Source organism: Geotrypetes seraphini, chromosome 13, assembly GCF_902459505.1.
Source record: "Geotrypetes seraphini chromosome 13, aGeoSer1.1, whole genome shotgun sequence".
Taxonomy (NCBI): Eukaryota; Metazoa; Chordata; class Amphibia; order Gymnophiona; family Dermophiidae; genus Geotrypetes; species Geotrypetes seraphini.
In genome coordinates, this window is record NC_047096.1 from 67,944,036 (window position 1) to 67,963,994 (window position 19,959).

At 42.8% G+C, this 19,959-nt stretch overlaps 1 protein-coding gene across 2 annotated transcripts in view; it reads right to left on the reverse strand.

Annotated features, from left to right (window-relative positions):
• Window positions 1-18,443: 18,443 nt before the first annotated feature.
• Window positions 18,444-19,959, reverse strand: part of LOC117347666 (keratin, type I cytoskeletal 19-like) — a 29,239-nt gene continuing 27,723 nt past the window's right edge. For both annotated transcript variants that reach the window (XM_033918880.1, XM_033918879.1), the window contains exon 8: window positions 18,444-19,271. In XM_033918880.1, coding sequence (XP_033774771.1) covers window positions 19,174-19,271 — 98 coding nt within the window. In that variant the 3' untranslated portion in view covers window positions 18,444-19,173. The remainder of the gene's footprint in view (window positions 19,272-19,959) is intronic.

Here is a 19,959-nt window from a genome sequence, read left to right on the forward strand (position 1 = left end):
TCAGGATCGCTCACTAGCGATCCGTGTGGTCGGTGAGGGGCGTTCCTCCAATTGCCCCATTTGCATGCTGGCCTTTAATGAGTTTGTCAGCCTGCCCAGATCGGCCACGGATTGGGCACGATCGGGCAAGGTAGTGAATCTAGCCCTATAGGACGTCCTGGAGGATTATGGTATGATCTTTGTATCTTTGGTAAGAAAGAAATTGTAGGAATTATGGGGAAACTTACACAAAATATACCTAAATTCCTTAGTTGAAAATCACTCCTTTTGAATTTGCCTGACAAAGTAAGGTGTGAATTTGTTCCTGGAACTGGGCTGTGGGATCAGAGTTCAACAATCGGTATGTCATTGTGTCATGTAATTGGCACTTCACCAATTTCTTATTTATTCTTTAAATGAAATATTGTGAATAATAATGCTCATTTCTTTCAGAATTGGAGTCTTCCTCCTGAAGAAGCAGGTGTGAAACACGATCGGTGTAGAAGAAGGGCTGATTCTCGAAGAAGATCTAAAAGAGTCACAGGAAATATTTGATGATGTGGAGTGGTTTTTTTGGAATGACTTTTGTGGTTTCTGAACATTGGACTCAGTTTTATTGCATTATAACGCTATCACATTGGGATTACTCAACAACGGTGAAGAAATAGTTACAGCGTCTAAAATGTCCCCATTCTGTCTAGTAAAGAACGATCAGATAAGTGCTCATTTTTTATACTGTTTTTGATAAACAGTATTAATTATGGGACCTGCAGCACTGATTTTAATGGGCAGGATCAGGCACTACAGATCCCACGCTGCTTTGGAATCTGAGTTCAAAACCAGGACCGGCCCAAAATCTCTAGTTTGGAACTGGGTCATTTGGCATCTCTGTTGGAACTGAAAAAATGGAGCACATTATTCAGTATATCCAGCACCCTGCGGGATCCTACATGCTCAACAGCAGTGCTGCCGTTTGAGCCAAGTCAGCCTTGGCAGCCTCATCCAGTCCTGGTTTCTTTCCTCACCTTCCTTCTCCACACCCTAAGTTGCACATGTTGGAACGTTTCCATCCTATTCTCAGGTTTAGGTGACATCACTACAATAAAACAGTGGAAGCTATTGTGTCCTGCTGAAGTTCTGCAGGAACTCCGAGGAATGTACATCCCACACAATGGCAGTCTGTCTCCTGGATGTGAAAAATGTTGATAGCCTGTCGAAATAAAATCGGTTAAAAGTACAGCTACAGAGTAGAAGACCAGCAGATGTGGGAAAATTGCAAGGCAAGAATCTAGGCCTAGGGCCAGGAAGGACTCTGTGTGAGGTCTCTCTACCCAATTATTTTACTGGGATTGTTTCAGGTAATGCAGCAGAAAGTCACAGAGAAAGCCACTGACTCCTGAAATCTGATCCCTGGTTCCTATCCCTGTAAGAGAATAAAACCTGAAGCCTTCAACAGTTTAAGAGAGTTTTGAAAATGATTCTCAGCTGTTGGAAGACTGCCACAAATCTGAATGATATCTTTAGGTGGCATACAATTTGTCTTATCTATAAATATGAAGTTAAGGCTGCAGAAAACAAAACAATAGATACCATAAAACAGGGGTGTCCAATGTCGGTCCTCGAGGGCCGCAATCCAGTCGGGTTTTCAGGATTTCCCCAATGAATATGCATTGAAAGCAGTGCATACAAATAGATCTCATGCATATTCATTGGGGAAATCCTGAAAACCCGACTGGATTGCGGCCCTCGAGGACCGACATTGGACACCCCTGCCATAAAATTTGTAAGATTTGGAAACCTCTTGAAACTTATCATTAACGGATTTAATATACTATCTCATCAATGGGTATTATGATTGTGTTTCTGTTAATTATAAACTGATAATAATTGCAGTATTTCTTCCCTTCTGACAATGACAATATCACTATGGTTACTTTGTATATTATATTTTAAATAGTTCTCAGTTGTATTTTGCCTGTTATAAAAATTAAACAAAATGTTTGAACTAAAAAAAAGAGAGTTTTGAAAGGGAGATAGAATGCATTTCCAAAAAGCAGCGCAAGTACTTTCAAATGCACATGAAATAAATTGGCATAGGATGAAACACAATCTCATGCACACTGGTTGTGGAGATCCTGAAGCTATGACTGGCTGTGAGGACTCTGCCCTAAACTGCCTTCTCCCTTCACTACCACCTTCCACAAGGCCTCTTATAGTGGGGAAACAGAGCACTGGAATGAAGAGTGTAGGAAATGTAATTTTAACCAGCCCTGAGTCTCTCCTCTAGCCTGTGGACTCATGATTCTTAAGCAGTAATCGTCATTGGCTGGTAGACCTTTTTCAGCATATTGAGAATCCTTCTGAGATTGTGATATCATAGTGCCTCATTTCACCAAGAGCCAATCTCATCAGTGATGTCACAATGACTTGATTGTCCTATACTTGTCTCACTTTTATTACATACAAGGGGGGGTGCTGAAAAGTTCTCAGCCCAACCAACCAACTTCCTAAATTCTGAGCGTTATTTTGCCCCCTGTAGCTGACAAGAGTGTCACTTTATTTCGTTAAGTGCCAGTTTGCAGAAACAAAATTTTGTGTTTTGATATTGCTCAGATAATTGATTGAACCATATCCACGTCATTCTCTTCTTGGTTGGGTTGAGAACTTTCCAGCATCCCCTCATATTAGCTCATACACACTGTTTAATCTTTAGCTTTTTCTTAGGAGGTCCTTCTAATTTGGCTTATTTCAGTTGCCTTATCTTTAATGTCTGATGCTGTCACTTTACCCAAGAAATAATTTACAGAAGAATGAAGCAGCTGCAGTCTTGAATTAAGGGCGTGACCACTTGGGATTTTTATGAGGGTTAAATGAGAGTCTGCCTATGATCTCTTTACTGCCTGTTCACTGTTCTCTCTGGCCCAGCTCAGGCAGCCAGCACAGGGGGCTGATACAAAATGTGTGTGATCTTCTTCCTTCAGTCTCTATTACCCACAACACTAAGCCTGACCATATAAGATGGTATACGGAACTCAGTAGTCTAGAACTATTCCTAACCGGTTAAATAAAAGTCATTTCTACAAGGAAAATTTGTTTTTAGACTACTTGAGTAGGGTGGAGAGAAGCACACAAATCCTTTCCTATGGTATTGTCACTGGGAAAACAGTTTTAAGGCCCCTTTTACAAAGCCGTTGTAGCAATGCTTCTGCGGTAAATGCACCGAATTCCATTCAATTTCTATGGGCTTTGGTGCATTTACCAAGGAAGCGTCGCTACAACAGCTTTGTAAAAGGGGCCCTTAGACATGAAAGAAGGGACCACAGTTAGAGAATGACACGGAGACAATTTCCCATCCCCACAAGTTTTGTCCCTGTCCTCATCTGCACAAAACTCAAACACTTTAAAATCATAAGTAGCAACATTCTAGAGCTGAGATGGTGATGTCATAATGCCTCATTCCACCAATGCCTAAGCTCTGTCCTCATCTGCACAAGCCTCAAACACTTTAAAATCATAAGTAGCAACATTCTAGAGCTCAGATTGTGATGTCATAATGCCTCATTCCACCAATGCCTAAGCTCTGTCCTCATCTGCACAAGCCTCAAACACTTTAAAATCATAAGTAGCAACATTCTAGAGCTCAGAGTGTGATGTCATAATGCCTCATTCCACCAGTGCCTAAGCTCTGTCCTCATCTGCACAAAACTCAAACACTTTAAAATCATAAGTGTTCGAGGCTTGTGCGGTGAAGATAGAGCTTGCAGGAATGGGGCGGGCACAGAGACAGAACTCACGAGAATGGCACAAATCTCAAATACAGTGCCACAGGCACCAGAATCAAGGAGTAAGACTATTGTCCATCCCTGCACCGTCTACATGAAGACACTTTTTCTATTGGACTGCATGCCCATGAAAAAGGCCTTCCCGCTAAGATACATCAATGTGGTGGAACTCCCTTCCGAAGGAATTAAAACTAGAAAAGGACACCAAAAAGTTCAAGAAATGAATAAAGATGATACCCTTCACAGAACACTTTAGCAAATAAAGAAACATTTAGGGGGAATAGCTGGCTACCCCCCACTTGGAACAGGAAAGGGTGAACTCACAAATAATACAAAGAAGAATATATGACAATACAGAAACAATAATTATAATATACGGTATGTATATTGATGGTATAAACAGGTAAGATTCACATATATTTAGAACATAAGAATTGCCGCTGCTGGATCCATCAGTCCGCTGCTGGGACCAGCAGTCCGCTCACGCGGCGGCCCTCAGGTATTGTAACACCTTTATTGAAGCTCATGCAAACCGCTCAGACTCAATCATTAGTTGTATAGAAGCTTCCAATAGTTGGTATAGAAGCTTCCAATAAACAATCCTTGTTTCTCCGTTCTGTGACTCCAGCTTATATCAGTAGATTATTCTGGGAAATCAGAGGCTTTCTAATATTATGAACTGATTTTGGTGTATATAATCTGGTTGTAGGCTCTTTCATAGAACATCTACAGAAGCTTGAGAAAGTACAAGCCACGGTGAGCGAATGAAGCTGTTAGCTCTTCATATTGTATCTTAACACCTCTGGCTTCAGTTTGGATCTGGTAGCCAGGTTTTGCCTTTTGGTGTCAGATTTATCACATACAGATTTATGACTCACTGCATTCCAACTGTTTAAATCGTTTACCCCTTTCACTTTGTCCCTGTGAGACACTTCTGAGAAGCAGAGGAAACCCAAGTCATTACTCTCGAGGTCAGGAACAGGAGTGGGTTTGCAGTATACTGGATTCATCAGTAATGCCTGTCCTCTACAGGCAGAGTTGGGAAGTGCAACACAGTTAATCACAAACTGTAATTCATAGTCGAGTGTACAGGAACCGCAGTAATAACAAGACTTCTACTAGACAGCATTCCCCAAAGGTAATAGTTAAGACAAGCTGGAATATAAGTTCCTAGGGATATATGGAAGAAAACAGTTTAGGACAGTGTGGTTTCGTTAGAGCTCAGGTAGTATGACACCATAAAATTAATTGTGTTGATAGTGCAATTACTAAACTGAAGTGCACAGGGGTGCCCAAAAGGTCGATCACGATCGACCAGTAGATCGCAAAGGCAACACAAGTCGATTGAGGAACCCATCCCAGGCTTCGCGATCGACTCGCGTTGCCTTTGCGTTCTGTTCTCCCTGCTTCCCCAACACCAGGCCAGGCGCGTACACGCACCCGGCCCACAGCCTCTTCCCCCCCCCCCATAAATTCTGACTTCGGAGAGGAAGTTCCGGGCCAGTCAATCGCTGCCTGGCTGGCCCGAAATATCATCTCCAACATTAGGCTGAGGGCCCGGCGCTTGTACGCACCTGGCCTGGCATCAGGGAAACAGGGAGAAATCAGTGGTGGTGGCTTTTGGGGGAGCAGGGAGAGAGAAAGACAGACATATAGAAAGAAAGGGGGGCAGGGAGAGAAAGAAAGGGGGCAGGGAGAGAGAAAAAGAAAGAAACAGAGGGAAAGGGGGACAGGGAGAGAGAAAAAGAAAGAGGTAGGGGGAAATTTGGGGTTGGATATTATTGCCTTATGTTGAAGAGTACCAGTATAACTTTATGTTTTGGGGTAGGGATTTGACTATCTGGTGTATTTGCCATTGTGAAAATTCAATAAAACTTGTTAAAATAAAAATAAAAAAAGAAAGGGGAGGGGAGGAGGCAGGGAGAGAGAAAGAAAGGGGGCAGAGAGAGAAAGAAAGAAAGAAAGAAAGAAAGAAAGAAAGAAAGAAAGAAAGAAAGGGGAGGGGAGGGGGCAGGGAGAGAGGAAGAAAAAGTTGGACTTATGGAGGGACAGAGAGAGATGTTGGTTGGGGAATGGAATGAGGTCTGGAGGAGAGGAAGTATGCAGGAGGCAGAAATAAATAAATATTGGATTTACAGTCAGAAGAAGAAAGTGCAACCAGAGACTCATGAAATCACCAGACAGCAAAGGTAGGAAAAATTATTTTATTTTAAATTTAGTGATCAAAATGTGTCCGAATTTATTTCTGCTGTCTATATTTTGTACTAAGGCCCCGTTTTACTAAACCGCGATAGCAGTTCCCTGTGCTAAAAACTGCTATTGCGGTTTAGTAAAAGGGAAGGGGGTATATTTATCTATTTTTGTAAAGCTGTTACTGAGATGACATTGCATATTTTAAAGTCATCTGCCTTGACCTCTTTGAAAAAAAACCCGAATATAAATGATGATTAATATTTTCTCTGCATACAGTGTGCTTTGTGTTTTTTAAATTTTATTGTTGGTAGATCATTTTGACTTGGTCATTTTAAAAGTAGCTCGCAAGCCAAGAAAGTGTGGGCACACCTGTGCTAGAAGATACCACATCTAGCAGTGTCCCTATGTAGGTTATGCACATTTTCCCTGGGCCCTTAGAAGCCCCTGAGTGAGAACCAAGCACCCCAACCACACAGACAAAAGGATATTTTTTGGAATTTCTTTCAGAGCACCGTCGGTGAAAAAGTGGGTTACTTCCATCTCAATGCCATGCTAAGAAAAAGATCTGTGTGAAAGGACAGTGCAGCAGGTTTTCAGGAGCTTCATTAGGAAGAGAGGGAGAAAATTTAGAGAATGTGATGATATCGGGAGTTGACGCGAGAGAGTGGAATTTGGAATGTGAATGTGTTTGGGGTGTGGAAGGTGGGATGTGCGGGCTAGGCCTGTACACCCTTTGTTGCCCTTTCTGATCTAGAAAAAAAATCAACTTAAAAAAAAGATGATGTATTGTTAGTCTAATAAAACAGTATCTCCTACATCTCTGACAAACCTGCAGGAAACTGGTAATCTCCAAGTGAATCCATTCCATGTTCTTCCCCCTACAGACACACTTTGCTCTCGCCAGGAATGTAACATAGTAACATAGTAGATGACGGCAGATAACGACCCGAATGGTCCATCCAGTCTGCCCAACCTGATTCAATTTAATTTTTTTTTTTAAATTTTTCTTCTTAGCTATTTCTGGGCAAGAATCCAAAGCTTTACCCAGCAGAGATGTGGCTCCCATGCTAAAATATCACATCTCCACCTTGCTTCATGGCCTGGTGGAGAAGTGGATGTCTGTCTTCTGCAAGAAGTGTTAGAAGCAAGCCAAATACCTCCTCTGGTACAATGCCAGAGAGCCAGACATTTAAGGGCAACATCTAGAAGAGAACTTGTGGCCATCAGCGTCCCTTGGTACTGGTAATTTTTCAGCACAAGTCAAAATCCCATCGGGCATGTTTCCAGGTCAGTCTGAGGGTACTGTAGGGATTTTTAAGTTTGCATCACCAATAGAGTCTGCTAGTTTTTTGAATCACCTCAATCTCTTTCCTTTTGCCTGCATGTAACTAATTAACAGAAGTGTTTTACAGCACAGAAATATGCACATTTTTCATTAGTATCCTTAGCTGCCGACTGATCACATAACATAACAATGTGCGTGTATACCGCAGCTACCTCTCCGTTTTTTTCGATTTACAGAGTAAAAAAAAACTGGACATTCACAGTGAATTACAAACCCTTAGTTAAAAAATTTACCAAACAAGTATGTTTTTTAACAATTTTCTAAATGCCAGATAGGTGTTGGAACTTAATATAAAATTACCAAGATGTTTATCCCATATACCAGCCTGATGGAAGGTCAAATATCCGCGAACACCATGTAGGGCGTTTTCTAGTAACATATTCAAAAGTGGTCAAGAAAATAACTAGGTAAAAGACCAAGTAAAGACTTAAAACATATACCACCAAACTTAAACAATATTCTCACCTGGCCTGCTATAACTGCAGCACCTAAATGCCAAAGAGAAGCATGTACTTTATAGTATTCATGCAAGTGCTCCTCCCAGGCTCCACCTATGATGTGCAACTTAGGCACATATCTTCAGAACAGTGCTTTGATGTGAATTTGGCATATATGTGTGTATAGCCTAGTACAGTATATTAAATATGTGTATTGCCTGTTTTATAGAATGCCCTCTTAATGCCTTACCATAAGTGTGAATCTATCAGCTGGCCACTAGGGTGCACACCAGTTTGCCTTTACAGTTGGGCTTTGTGTGACTTTGCATTATATGAGCAACTGGAGTCTTCACTAACACCATTCAGGGCAGTCAGTGCTCTGTCCTGCTCCTCTGACTGCATTTCATCTGTTTTTTTCAAGAGGTGACCTTATCACCTATGTCAGAGCTCATGCTGGGCTCATACAATATAAAAACACAAATAGCTAACATGAGAAATCCTTCATAAAGAAATTACATATTCCTGAACAAATCACAAAGTAGAAATGAGCCTGTGTGCCTTCCAGCTTTTATAAGCTAAAACCGCTTTGTGCACACTCTTGAGATACTTCATTGTAAGACTACAAAGTTCAAACCGTGCCTCATCCTGACCTGTGTAATGATACCAGGTCCTAAAAAATTCACATCCTGAGCTTTTCACTCTGCATTCTCTGTGCAGGAATATGCTATGTAAAGCAAACACTACTGACCAGTATTTAGAACAGGTTGAGACACAAGTCCCAGAACAGCCCAGACACAGGCTCATGCTTAGTAAATGCCTTTTGATACTAGAGAAACAAGGCATGAAAAGAACAGGAAATCACAACCTAATAGATTTACAAAAGAGCAGCTAGAAATGAGTCATCTGCATCTTTCAGCATGGGATGCACTGCTTCCGGTGCTGTTCTTGTCCCCTCCCACACAAAGACAAGGAGCTCCTTTTACAAAGGTGCGCTAGCGGTTTTAGCGCGTGCGCTAGCCGCTAGGTAATTGTTCAGCTGGCGTGCACTATAGCGCGTGCTAATCTTATGCGTGCGCTAAAAATGCTAGCGCACCTTTGTAAAAGGAGCCCAAGGTGTCTGCTACAGCTTAGAATCCTGAGCTGGAAGCCACTGGAAAGTGGACAGAAGAAATGCATAGATTGTTGCAGGGTTGGATTTATGCTTACGCAGTGGCGTGGTAAGGGGAGCAGGGGGGTGGTCAGCTCTGGGCACCATCTTGGTGGGGGCGCTGGCACCCCGCCTCTCCTTCCCCTGCTCCTTCCCACTCCACTCCCTCCGCTGCGTGCATGCCTTCACTTCCCCCTCCCTCATACCTCTAGCTCTTCGGTGGCTGCTTGTGCCAGCGTTGGCTCTTCCTTTGAAATCACTTCTGTGTCCCGCGCCTAGGAAATGATGTCAGACGGAGAGCCAACGCGGGCAGCAAGTTCTGGGGAATGGAAGGGGCACGCGCATGGCAAGGGGGGGGCGGGGAAGGAGTGGGAGGGCAGAGAAGAGGGCAGGGGAGGGGTGCCACCGCCCTCGGCACTTCTTACCCTCACTAAGCCACTGTGCATACTGTAGCCCCCTAAGCTGTAATATTTAAGAAGTCCCCCTCAATTAAGTAGGAAGTAAATTTTAGGTTTATTAGACAATATAAAAAAAAAATAACAATGCATTTAATTTTTATTTTTGTGAAGTTGAGGCTCCTTGTAATGTGACGCCCTAAACTGTAGCTTTCTGGTTTATATGTAAATCTGGCCCTGGGTAGATGGTAGGTATTAGAATCTGATAGTATCTTTATAAGAGTGTACATACCCACTCAGAGGAAGATTCTCAAAACTTGCCGGTAAAATCTGGTGAATCGATATAGTGGCCGCAGTGGGAGCAATTTTTATTTTATGGGCGATTCTCAACATATTTGTGCGGAGAATCACCAGTAAAGAGTGAGAACTGATTTTCCATGGATGGCAACAAGGGGGCATCCGTGGAAAATCAGGGGCGGGAAACTGCACGGGGACACCAGGAAATTCTTTTTCACTTAAAGGGTGGTTGATCGCTGGAATAGTCTTCCACTTCAGGTTATTGAGGCCAGCAGCGTGCCTGATTTTAAGGCCAAATGGGATAGACACGTGGGATCTATTCACAGAGAAAGGTAGGGGAGGGTCATTGGGGTGGGCAGACTAGATGGGCCGTGGCCCTTATCTGCCGTCTATTTCTATGTTTCTATGTTTCTATGAACTGTGCTCAAAAGAGCAATCGCTAAGCACAGCTCCTTGCTTCTGTCAAAGCTGCTCTCCCTACAGGTCTCCCAAGTCTTGCCAGCTCAGCTGATTGACCGGCAGGGAAAGCAGCAGAGGGAAATGTTCCCCCCCCCTCCTGCCGACATCCCCCCCATCCACAAGACGTGGTGGCAGACATTTTGGGGAGGAGCTTGGGCGAGATCTGGGGGGTGGAGCTTTCGGGGCCCACCAAACAAAAAAGCATTCCGCTGACTGTGCCCTGAAGCAGACACCAACTGCATCAGGCAGGTGACTTTTGTACCAGCAAATGAACTAAACATTATTAAAAACTTATCATACTGTTGTGTTTTCTTGATTTTTTTTCCCACTCTGTTTCCTGACTGTAGACTGTCTGTTGGTTGCTTGCCTCTATTTGACTAATTAGCTACGATAGAAAAGCTTCTATTTCTACCAGCAGCAAGAGTCGGCCCTCTTTTCCTATAGTGTGCTCCCCCCACAGGAAGTGACGTGATGATGTCACAAACATGTGCGAGATTTGTGTGCAGGTGGGGCTGGGGGTGGGACTGGGGCTAGAGCAGAATGGGGTGAGGCCACATGTCCTCTTTTTTAAAGGAAGAAATCTGGTAACCCTACATTACAAGAGGTTGGGTCAGTTACCTAGGAAGTTACAACAGACAGTTTGGCACAGACATTCAATAGAGTTGCTGGTGGCTTAGGGCTCCATCTGGAGGGCTTACACGCATGTGCAGACATCGACGTGACAATGTCGCTTCCGGATGCCCTCGAGCCGCAGCCGCCAGTTTAGTGCGCTGCGGCTTTGCAAAGTTTTACCTGGCCTGATTTACCAGCACCTAACTCAGACACCTAGCGATACCTAAGCCCACATCAGAGGGTACCTCAACATAGGCATCGCTAGCCACCACGTGGAATTCCACTCACAATTTTTAATTGATTTATTTTTTTATTTTTTTTTTCAATTTTTTATACCACAGCAATTAAGCTTGTTAATTCAAATTGGGATGCTCATGGAATTTAGTTAAGCATCATCACTAGGTGTCCGCGAATAGGGCACCTAATAGCACCTAAGCTAAGTGCCATATATTGAATCAGGCCCATAAGCGCCTCTAATTATCTTTATGGTGCCGCTGAATATTTTTACAAACCATCTCGGCACTATTTATTTAAAACTTTTTTATACCATTTACAAAAGACTAAACGGTTTACATCAATTAAAACAAGTTTCAAGTTTATTAGGTGTTTATATACCGCCTATCAAGCAGTTTTGCAATCAGGTACTCAAGCATAAGATAAAAACAAACCATATATTAAAATCTACATAATAAAACAATTTCTTCTCAGATTTAGACCTCATATTGAAAATTCTCCCCGCCCCCCCCAACCCCCTTATCTCCTTTGGTTCCTAACACAGGTGGCTGTTTGGTAATCCACTACTAATTCAGCAGAATAGCACCCAACAGTTTTGTGCTGAATGCTCAGAAGCTATAAGCTGACGTGATATGTTCTCTTGGAAACCTTCCAAAAAAAATAAACAATTATTCAGGAGTGGCATCATTAAGCCTTTCTGTAGGCAGCTCACAGTTATACAAGGCAGCTTTCAAACATCTATGAATAAATTATCCCATAATAGCAAAGAAAAGGGAGATCTTGTCTCAATTTGTTTTTCTCTTGGGATATTCTGGATACGTTGCCTTGATAGGTCTTGGCATCAGCTTCATCATACAGCAAGTGTAGCCCCGTGGGTTAATGTTTTTGAATCATGTCTGATAATTAGGGTGTGTATTCCTACTCTAGAAGTTTGAGGCACCCCTTAGGTGTTGTGCTCTGGGTTCTAAAATAGTCCATGGGAGGAAAATGATGAACAAATGCCTTACTGCAGTGGTCTCAAACTCAAACCCTTTGTGGGGCCACATTTTGGATTTGTAGGTACTTGGAGGGCCGCAGAAAAAATACTTAATGTCTTATTAAAGAAATGACAATTTTGAATGAGGTAAAACTCTTTAACAGTTAAAAGGAAAGATATATAAACTATAAAGAGTTTTACCTTATGTAAAATTGTCATTTCTTTAATAAGACATTAGCTATTTTTTCTGCAGCCCTCACATTTAAAGTTTAATATCTTTTCTTTCTCAAAACTGACACATTTCAATCACTATATCTATCTATATATATAAAATCGGAGGTATGTATGTGTGTGTGTATGTGCCACGATCACGCAAAAACGGCTTGACCGATTTGAACGAAACTTGGTATGCAGATCCCTCACTACCTGGGGTGATATGTTCTGGGGGTCTCGCGGCCCACCTGCACACGTGGGGGGAGCTACAAACATAAATTCAGATTTCACCCATTCATGTCAATGGAAAAAATGTAAAAAGCTGCCATTCTCACAGTAATTCAAAAACGGCTTGACCGATTTGAACAAAACTTGGTATGCAGATCCCTCACTACCTGGGGTGATATGTTCTGGGGGTCTCGCGGCCCACCTGCACACATGGGCGGAGCTACAAACATAATCAGATTTCACCCATTCATGTCAATGAAAAAATGTATAAAGCTGCCATTCTCACAGTAATTCCAACTACCTGGGGTGATATGTTCTGGGGGTCTCGCGGCCCACAACTCTATGTTGCTTGCTCAAGGGTGGGTTCACCCAAGAATTTATATGTTCTTGCTCCAGGAGGTGAAACTAAAAATGTTGTTTATAATCACGTTTTGCGTTAGTTGTATTGTATTCATTTTGTCAAATATTTCACATTATAATTTGAATATTATACTTTTTATTAAGCTGTAAAAAAATAATTTCATTCACCACTATAAAGTATCTTTATTTCAATCCATTTACAGTGTTATTGCTATAATTAAATACCCGTGCAACGCCGGGGCATCAGCTAATTGAAAATAAAATCATTTTCCCTAACTTTGTTGTTTGGTGACTTTATTTTTCTATGCTTTTAACTATGTTTCCAGGGCCTTATTGTCCTTTGACTGTTTTTCTCTCCGTCTTCACTTTCTGCCTTGCATCCATCTTTGGCATTAACTTAATATTCAATTTTTCTGCTTTCTTTTCAAAATCTACGTTTCCATGTCTTACCTTCCCTTCCTATCTCTCTCTTCTTCTGTCCTATTTCCATGGACTGACATCTCTTTCCTTCCTTTCTCTCCCTCCCTCCTTCTTTCCTTTCCCCTGGTCTGGCAACTGTCTCCTTCCCTCCCCCATGCCCTGGCATCTCTCTCTCCCCCTCCATGGTCGGGTATCTCCTTTCCTTCCCTCCCTCCCATGAACTTGGCATCTCTTGTTCCTCTCCTCTCCCTTGTCTTCCTTCCCTGTCTTTCCCCAATTGGGTGCAGCAGCAACAGAAGCAGCATTTCCCTTCCCCCTTTCCTGTGCAGCAGAAGCATTTCTCTTCCCCTTTACCTCCCCCTCCTTTCACCTGTGCAGCAGCAGCAGCATTTCCCTTCCCCCTTTCCTGTGCAGCAGAGGCATTTCTCTTCTCTTCCCCTCCCTTTCCCTGTGCAGCAGCAGCAGCAGCATTTCTCTAGGGTCCTCCTTTCCTATGCAGTAGAAGCATTTCTCTTTCCCCTCCCATTCTTGTGGAGCAGCAGCACGTCTGGCTGGCTCCCTTGTTCAGTTGATCGTTCCATTCAAAGCTGCGGGTAGCGGCTCCTCGCAAGATCCGCACCTGTGTCAGAAGCCTCTCTGATGCTGTGACATCAGAGAGGCTTCCGATGCAGGAGTGGATAGCGCGAGGAGCCACCACCCATGGCTTTGAACGGAACGATCGACTGAGCAAGGGAGCCGGCCAGACACGCTGCTGCTCCACAAGGAAGGGAAGGGGGAAGAGAAATGCTGGTGTGGATGGCGCGAGGAGCCGCGATCATCACGTCCAGACCATGGGCCGCAAAATAGCACCTGGAGGGCCGCATGCGGCCCATGGGCCGCGAGTTTGAGACCGCTGCCTTACTGGGTGAGCTCCCACTTTACAGCTTTCTTCCCAGCAGCTAGTCTTGTCTAACAAGGTTGCCCCTTGAAGGAAAATGATACGCAACCCCATTCCTTACCAAATGGTGCTTGTTTTTAGGTCCTAAAGTTACCCAATAAGGGCTTTAAGTGCTTTCAGCACATGCCAGCTTCAGCCTGCTTATCACAACCTGATGAACTTTAACACATTATTTTGCTAAGTTCAGATTCACACAATGTGGGGTGTTTACCTGTTACCACCAAGATGTTATTTGTGTGTGGTGCAGTGGTTAAAGCTACAGCCTCAGCATCTTGGGGTTGTGGGTTCAAACCTACTCTGCTCCTTGTGACCCTGGGCAAGTCACTTAATCCCCCCATTGCCCCGGGTACATTAGATAGATTGTGAGCCCACCAGGACAGACAGGGAAAAATGCTCAATACCTGAATAAATTCACATAAACCATTCTGAGCTCCCCTGGGAGAATGGTATAGAAAATTGAATAAATAACTATTTTTTTTTGCATCTTAAAAAAGAATTTAATGCACACTCTGTCTGCATTATAGGGCAGAACGTGAGACCATCAGAATATCTTCCTGCTGAAAAGCTATGGTAGAGTTTTACTTGTTTAACACAATCATTTCAATTTTCTCTTTGTCATTTCTGGCAATTGCAAGTTAAAACAGACCCATCAGCCTCTCTGATTCTCAAGGTGAGGTAGAGGTGAGGAGATGGAAGGCTGGAGGCAACAGACTTTTAGGCCATCTTGGACTCAAAGGTACCATGTTCCTGGAATGATTCTGAAATGGGATGCTTTGAGCTTATGGATTGTAGTACTTGGATTGTGTAACATTTGCTGCAGGACTTCCAGCTCAACTAAAGAACTTCACTCAAGCTCTTCAGCATCCCCTGCTGTTCCACTACTGAAACATCCTAACACATAGTTCTGCCAGCGCATCTCAGTCCTGCTCTACAGTACCCACCCAAAACACAGCTATGCAAATGCACCTCATTCCTACCCTGCAGCACTCCCTGCTAATCCAGTACTGAGGCCTACCGAAACACAGCTGGATAAATGCACCTCCATCCTTACCATGCAGCACCCCTATTCCAGTACCGAAACCCCCTAACCCAAAGATCTGCCAAAACACCTCAATCCCTCTCTGCACCACCCGTTATTCCAGTGCTAAAACATCCTAACACATAGTTCTGCCAATGCACCTCACTCCTGCTTTTTAATATCCTTAAAGACCCACCCAAATACAGCTCTTTCAAGGCTCCTGCTCTGCAACGCACCCTGTTATTCCATTACTGAGACTCAGAGTAAACCCTGCTGCCCTGAAGCTCACCCTACTATGCCAGTGGTGTCCTGAAGTTACCTCTATGCTGCTTACTGTTTGCCAGTTTTCTGATGTGGATAACTATCCCCTAAGGATTAGAGTGAAATTCCCTAGAACTCATTTCATTTTTTAACCTAAATTGGCAATTCCAGATTTTAAAAAAAAGAGCCCCAGGTGCTTTCCATGCATCAGCCAAACTGTTTCTCTTATGAAATCAGATTCCAGGTTGCAAAAGGATTTTGCAATGTGTTCACCTCCGAAAAAAATGACATTTTTCCGCAGCCATTTAAACAATCTGCTTTATTAGATTTTTCAAAAAGGCAATTTATTATTATGGCTTCCATTTTGGGTAATTAGTGGGAAAAGTTCCCAGGATACTGCATTTTATAAGCATCTCGGCGGTGGGGGGCAAGCAGTTTATGTGCAAACTTGAAAACTGGAACTTTAGCTGGTTGTGACAAAACGAGAAGCAACCTTACAAACTTAGAAACACTAAGGGCTCCTTTTCCTAAGCCGCGCTAGTGGTTTAACGCACGTAATAGCGCGCGCTAAACCACCGGTCGCGCTAGCCGCTACCACCTCCTCTTGAGCAGGCGGTAGTTTTTGGCCAGCGCCGGGGTTAGCGCGTGGTGAAAAATCATGCGCGTTAACCCCGCTAGCACAGCTTAGTAAAAGGAGCCCTAAGATCTATCAAATTAATAAGAAAGAGAAAAGCAAGCTCATGCCCTTATTCGCTCTTTGATTGTCGTACTTCTTTTCTCGAGATTAGACTACTGTAATGTCATCTTTGCAGGTTTTTGCCACAATATCATATTAAATGTTTACATGTTCAAAATACTGTAGCTGGGTTTCTTTTTCACGCAAATAGATTTGATGATGGCTCCCCTCTATTATCAAAATTACATTGGCTCTTATTCTAACGTACCACTCCTTACCCCCTCCTACCTTGTGGATCTTATTATCCCAACATCACCTACTTCCCAACTCGATCAGTCTTCGAGCAGCATCTATCTATTCCTCCCTGCACTCTCATTTAGAATCCAAATCTCAGTTAAGGTTAGTCCACTCATGTCCCTTTGGAACAATCCCAAAATTCAAAATCACGACAAATCTCTATCATGGAAAAGGTGGCAGCGGGCAGGTATATGGTTTGTCCATCAATTGTCTACCCTCAACTCGTTAATTCCATTCGATATACTGTGCTCTACATACTCGCTGCCTCCTTCTACTTATTCACAATGGCGTTCACTCACTGGAGTGTTGCCGTCTTTACATATACGATTTGACTATATGACTTCCAAAAATACTATTTACAACTGGTCTTCTCTGTCTCTATTAAAAGGCAAGGCGATATCATCCTTCTACAGTATTTTAAGAGATCACTCCTTCACTTTTTCACCTCACTCTATGAAGCACTGGGACGCTATACTTACCACTCCGCTTTCTGACATTGATTGGGAGCTTTTCTGGTCATCAACAAATCGCCCGCTTTTATCTTCTAGAGTATCACAATCAATGTACTTCCTTATGTGGCAGGCAATATGGACCCCACTTCGCATGTGGAAAGCTAACTTAAAGCAAGACTCTGTTTGCTGGAACTGTTTGAAAGAGGAAGGAACTCTTGATCATATGTTATTTCATTGTACTCTAGTCCGCTCTTTTTGGACCTACGTCTGGAACACCATACAATCTATTACTAACTGCTCAGAAGAAATCTCTATGGACATTGTAATCCTTCGCTCTCAACACCCATGTTTCACACAATCAAATTGTCCACCTAAACTCATTGATACCATGTTGGTGACTGCCCTCATGCACATTCTAAAAAATTGGAAATCACCCTCGCTATTAGATTATACCTTTTGGTGGAACTCTCTGAGTATGTATCATAGATTTGAATCCTACGCATATGAGAAGAGAGTTACATTCCGAACCTGCATGAACTTGAAATACAACAAATCTCCATGGTCACTCTTAGATTCCTATGTACGCTCATCTTCTTAGACACTCCTGTTATCCTTTTCTTCTCCTCTCTTCTCTCTTTCATTTTTCTTTCCTTTTTCTTTACTGCTCTCTCTCATCTTTATCTTATATATCCCTTACATACATTTTTAATAATTGGAGCCTTTGCTCCTATACAGTTAAACATAGATTTATATATTTTATATACAGAAAGCTTTATTTTGTTTCTATGTACGGTACTTTAAATGATTCTTGTATCCTTTAAAATACTTAATAAAAATTATTGAACTTAAAAAAAAAAAAAAAAAAGAATCCACAAGTAATTCAGCATTCTTTTTTTTTGTTGTCTCTTTTGTGGAATGCTCTGCTACCTCTCCTAAGCAAAGAAGTCTCTTAAAAATAAAATCAAGGCTGCGTTTAAAAACACATTTTTTCTCCTTGGCATTCAAAGAATAATCTAATTAGCTAATTTGCATGGCTGGATCGGAAAATGGGCGGTTGAGGGGAAAATACGCAGTGAGCTGTTTTGTGAATCGGGTCAGTAAAAGCAATCGTCACTAAAGCTGTGAAAACAAGTTTAGCGATGATTGCTGACTTTAGTGCATCTAGCCCTTAGTCCTGGAACTGGGGCTAGATGCACTAAAAGGATCGGTAAGACCATGTGGGTCTGCACTGATCTGATTTTAAGGCTGTTTCAGAAAGAGCTATTGATGCACTAAAAAGTTTGCATGCAAATTATTTACATGGATGTTTGTCGTAATTGCTGACTCTGCTGTTCAATTGGCTTAGACCAGGCGGTGAACCGTTTTCTGCATTGGGTCAGCAAAAGCTGTTAAAATAGGTTTAGCGTCGATCACTGGCTTTAGCGCATCTGGCCATGAGTAAATCCCTCGTATAATGGGCCCATAACAGAGGCTACATAGATGTAGGTAATTCACTCTGCTAATAAAAGAAGATAATTTGGGAGAAGTCCAGAAAAAATTCTGTTGTAAAGACAGCAAGCCTCTGTGGTGCAACTTTTTTATCTTGGCCCAAGAAGAGAGAATTAAACCTAAGATCCAGTTCTATCGGACGACTCGGTATCAAAGCATACTTGTGCAGAAAATGTAAAGGTGTTTGCATCACTATTGCATATAAATACACAGAAAGGCAGCTTGTATAAGCCAAGAGAGAAGCTTTATTAGGTACATAAACATTCAAAATTATAAGTACAAGTAATAGAGAAAATCATAACTAGATCATAGAAAAGAGAAAAGGCTGCACACTCGCAAAGACCTGCATTGATGTACTCTTGAAGATAAACACCAACAGGGAAATATTCAGCCCGTGGCGGTAAGCGGCTTGCAAGACAATTCCAGCCACAGGCTGAGCAATGCTGGGGTATGCATGGCTACCAGCATTGACTCTCTGGGTATATTTATTGACCCAGAAGTTAACTGGCCACCGGCCGACATTCAAACCGGTGTCTGGTGAACTCACTGCATAAAGTCAGGACAGCTGTTTTGCTGTCTAAGTATTTACTTATCTGGGTAGCAGACTGACTATCGCCATTAACTGGTTAGGTTGCCTTGCCACTCCATCCTAACTCTTCCCCTGGCCTGCCCCTAGTCTAGCCAGTTAAGGAATGGTCAGTTATCTGTGATATTCAGCAACACTACCTGATTACAGGCTACTGAATATTTGCAGCCGACTAGTTTAGCGGGCTTTAACCAGGTAGGAGCCTCTCCTGCTTGGTTAAACCATTTCAAATATCGACCTCCAAATTTCTTTCTAGTGGAATGCAGTGATCAGCCCACGGGGATCATGTGATGGTAGCTACTCCTGATACTTCCAAAGTGTGTGGGGGTGGGGGGGGGTGAAAGGTTGCAAACTAAATCACACAGCATCTTCAGTTTCTTTTTAATAGGTGCTATGGTGGACCTGCTCACGAGAGGATACAATCTTCCCATCGACACATTCTTCAATGATGGTGCGGACTTTACGGGTTGTCTGTGACACTGCCAATGAAGAGGAGAGGAGATCGAGCATTAGACTTGGTCAGATGAACATGATTAGAGAAGGGAGCTAAAAGAATATCATTCCAAAATGACAAAATATTCAAAGTAATAAACATTCTTTGGGAAGGGTCGCTCTGCTGAGATATTCACCAATGTCCCTTAATTACAAAATCAAAGAAGGTTCAGAAAACAAGCAGTTCACCATCACTCAAGGAAAGGCAGAATATCAATCATTGCAAAGTAACTTATAGAGATGCACAAAACAGGGGGAACCAATCTACACCTTTCTGTTTTTTCTTAGCACTAAAGGGCCCTTTTATTTAAAGTACATTAAGCCCTAATGCAAGCTTAGAGCACTAAGGGCCAGATTCTGTATAGAGCGTCTGGTCTCAGCAGCCGCCTAAGTGGCTTTTGAGAATTATACACAGGTATCCTATATAGAATCGCATCTGTCCTCTTGGACAGACGCCTAACCACTCCGATTCTCTAACCGGCATCCATGTCACAGGCGCCAATTAGAGAATTGCATTGCCGCTGAGATGATCGCGGCAAGGCAATCTCGATCGGTTTAGCGACTGCAGCAGGGAACCCATCCCCTCCGCAAAGTCGACTGGCATAAGGGATGCCCACTCCCTCCTGCCAGAACCCCCAAAGCCCCCCTCCCCCTGAAAGTCTGCAGCAGGAGTGC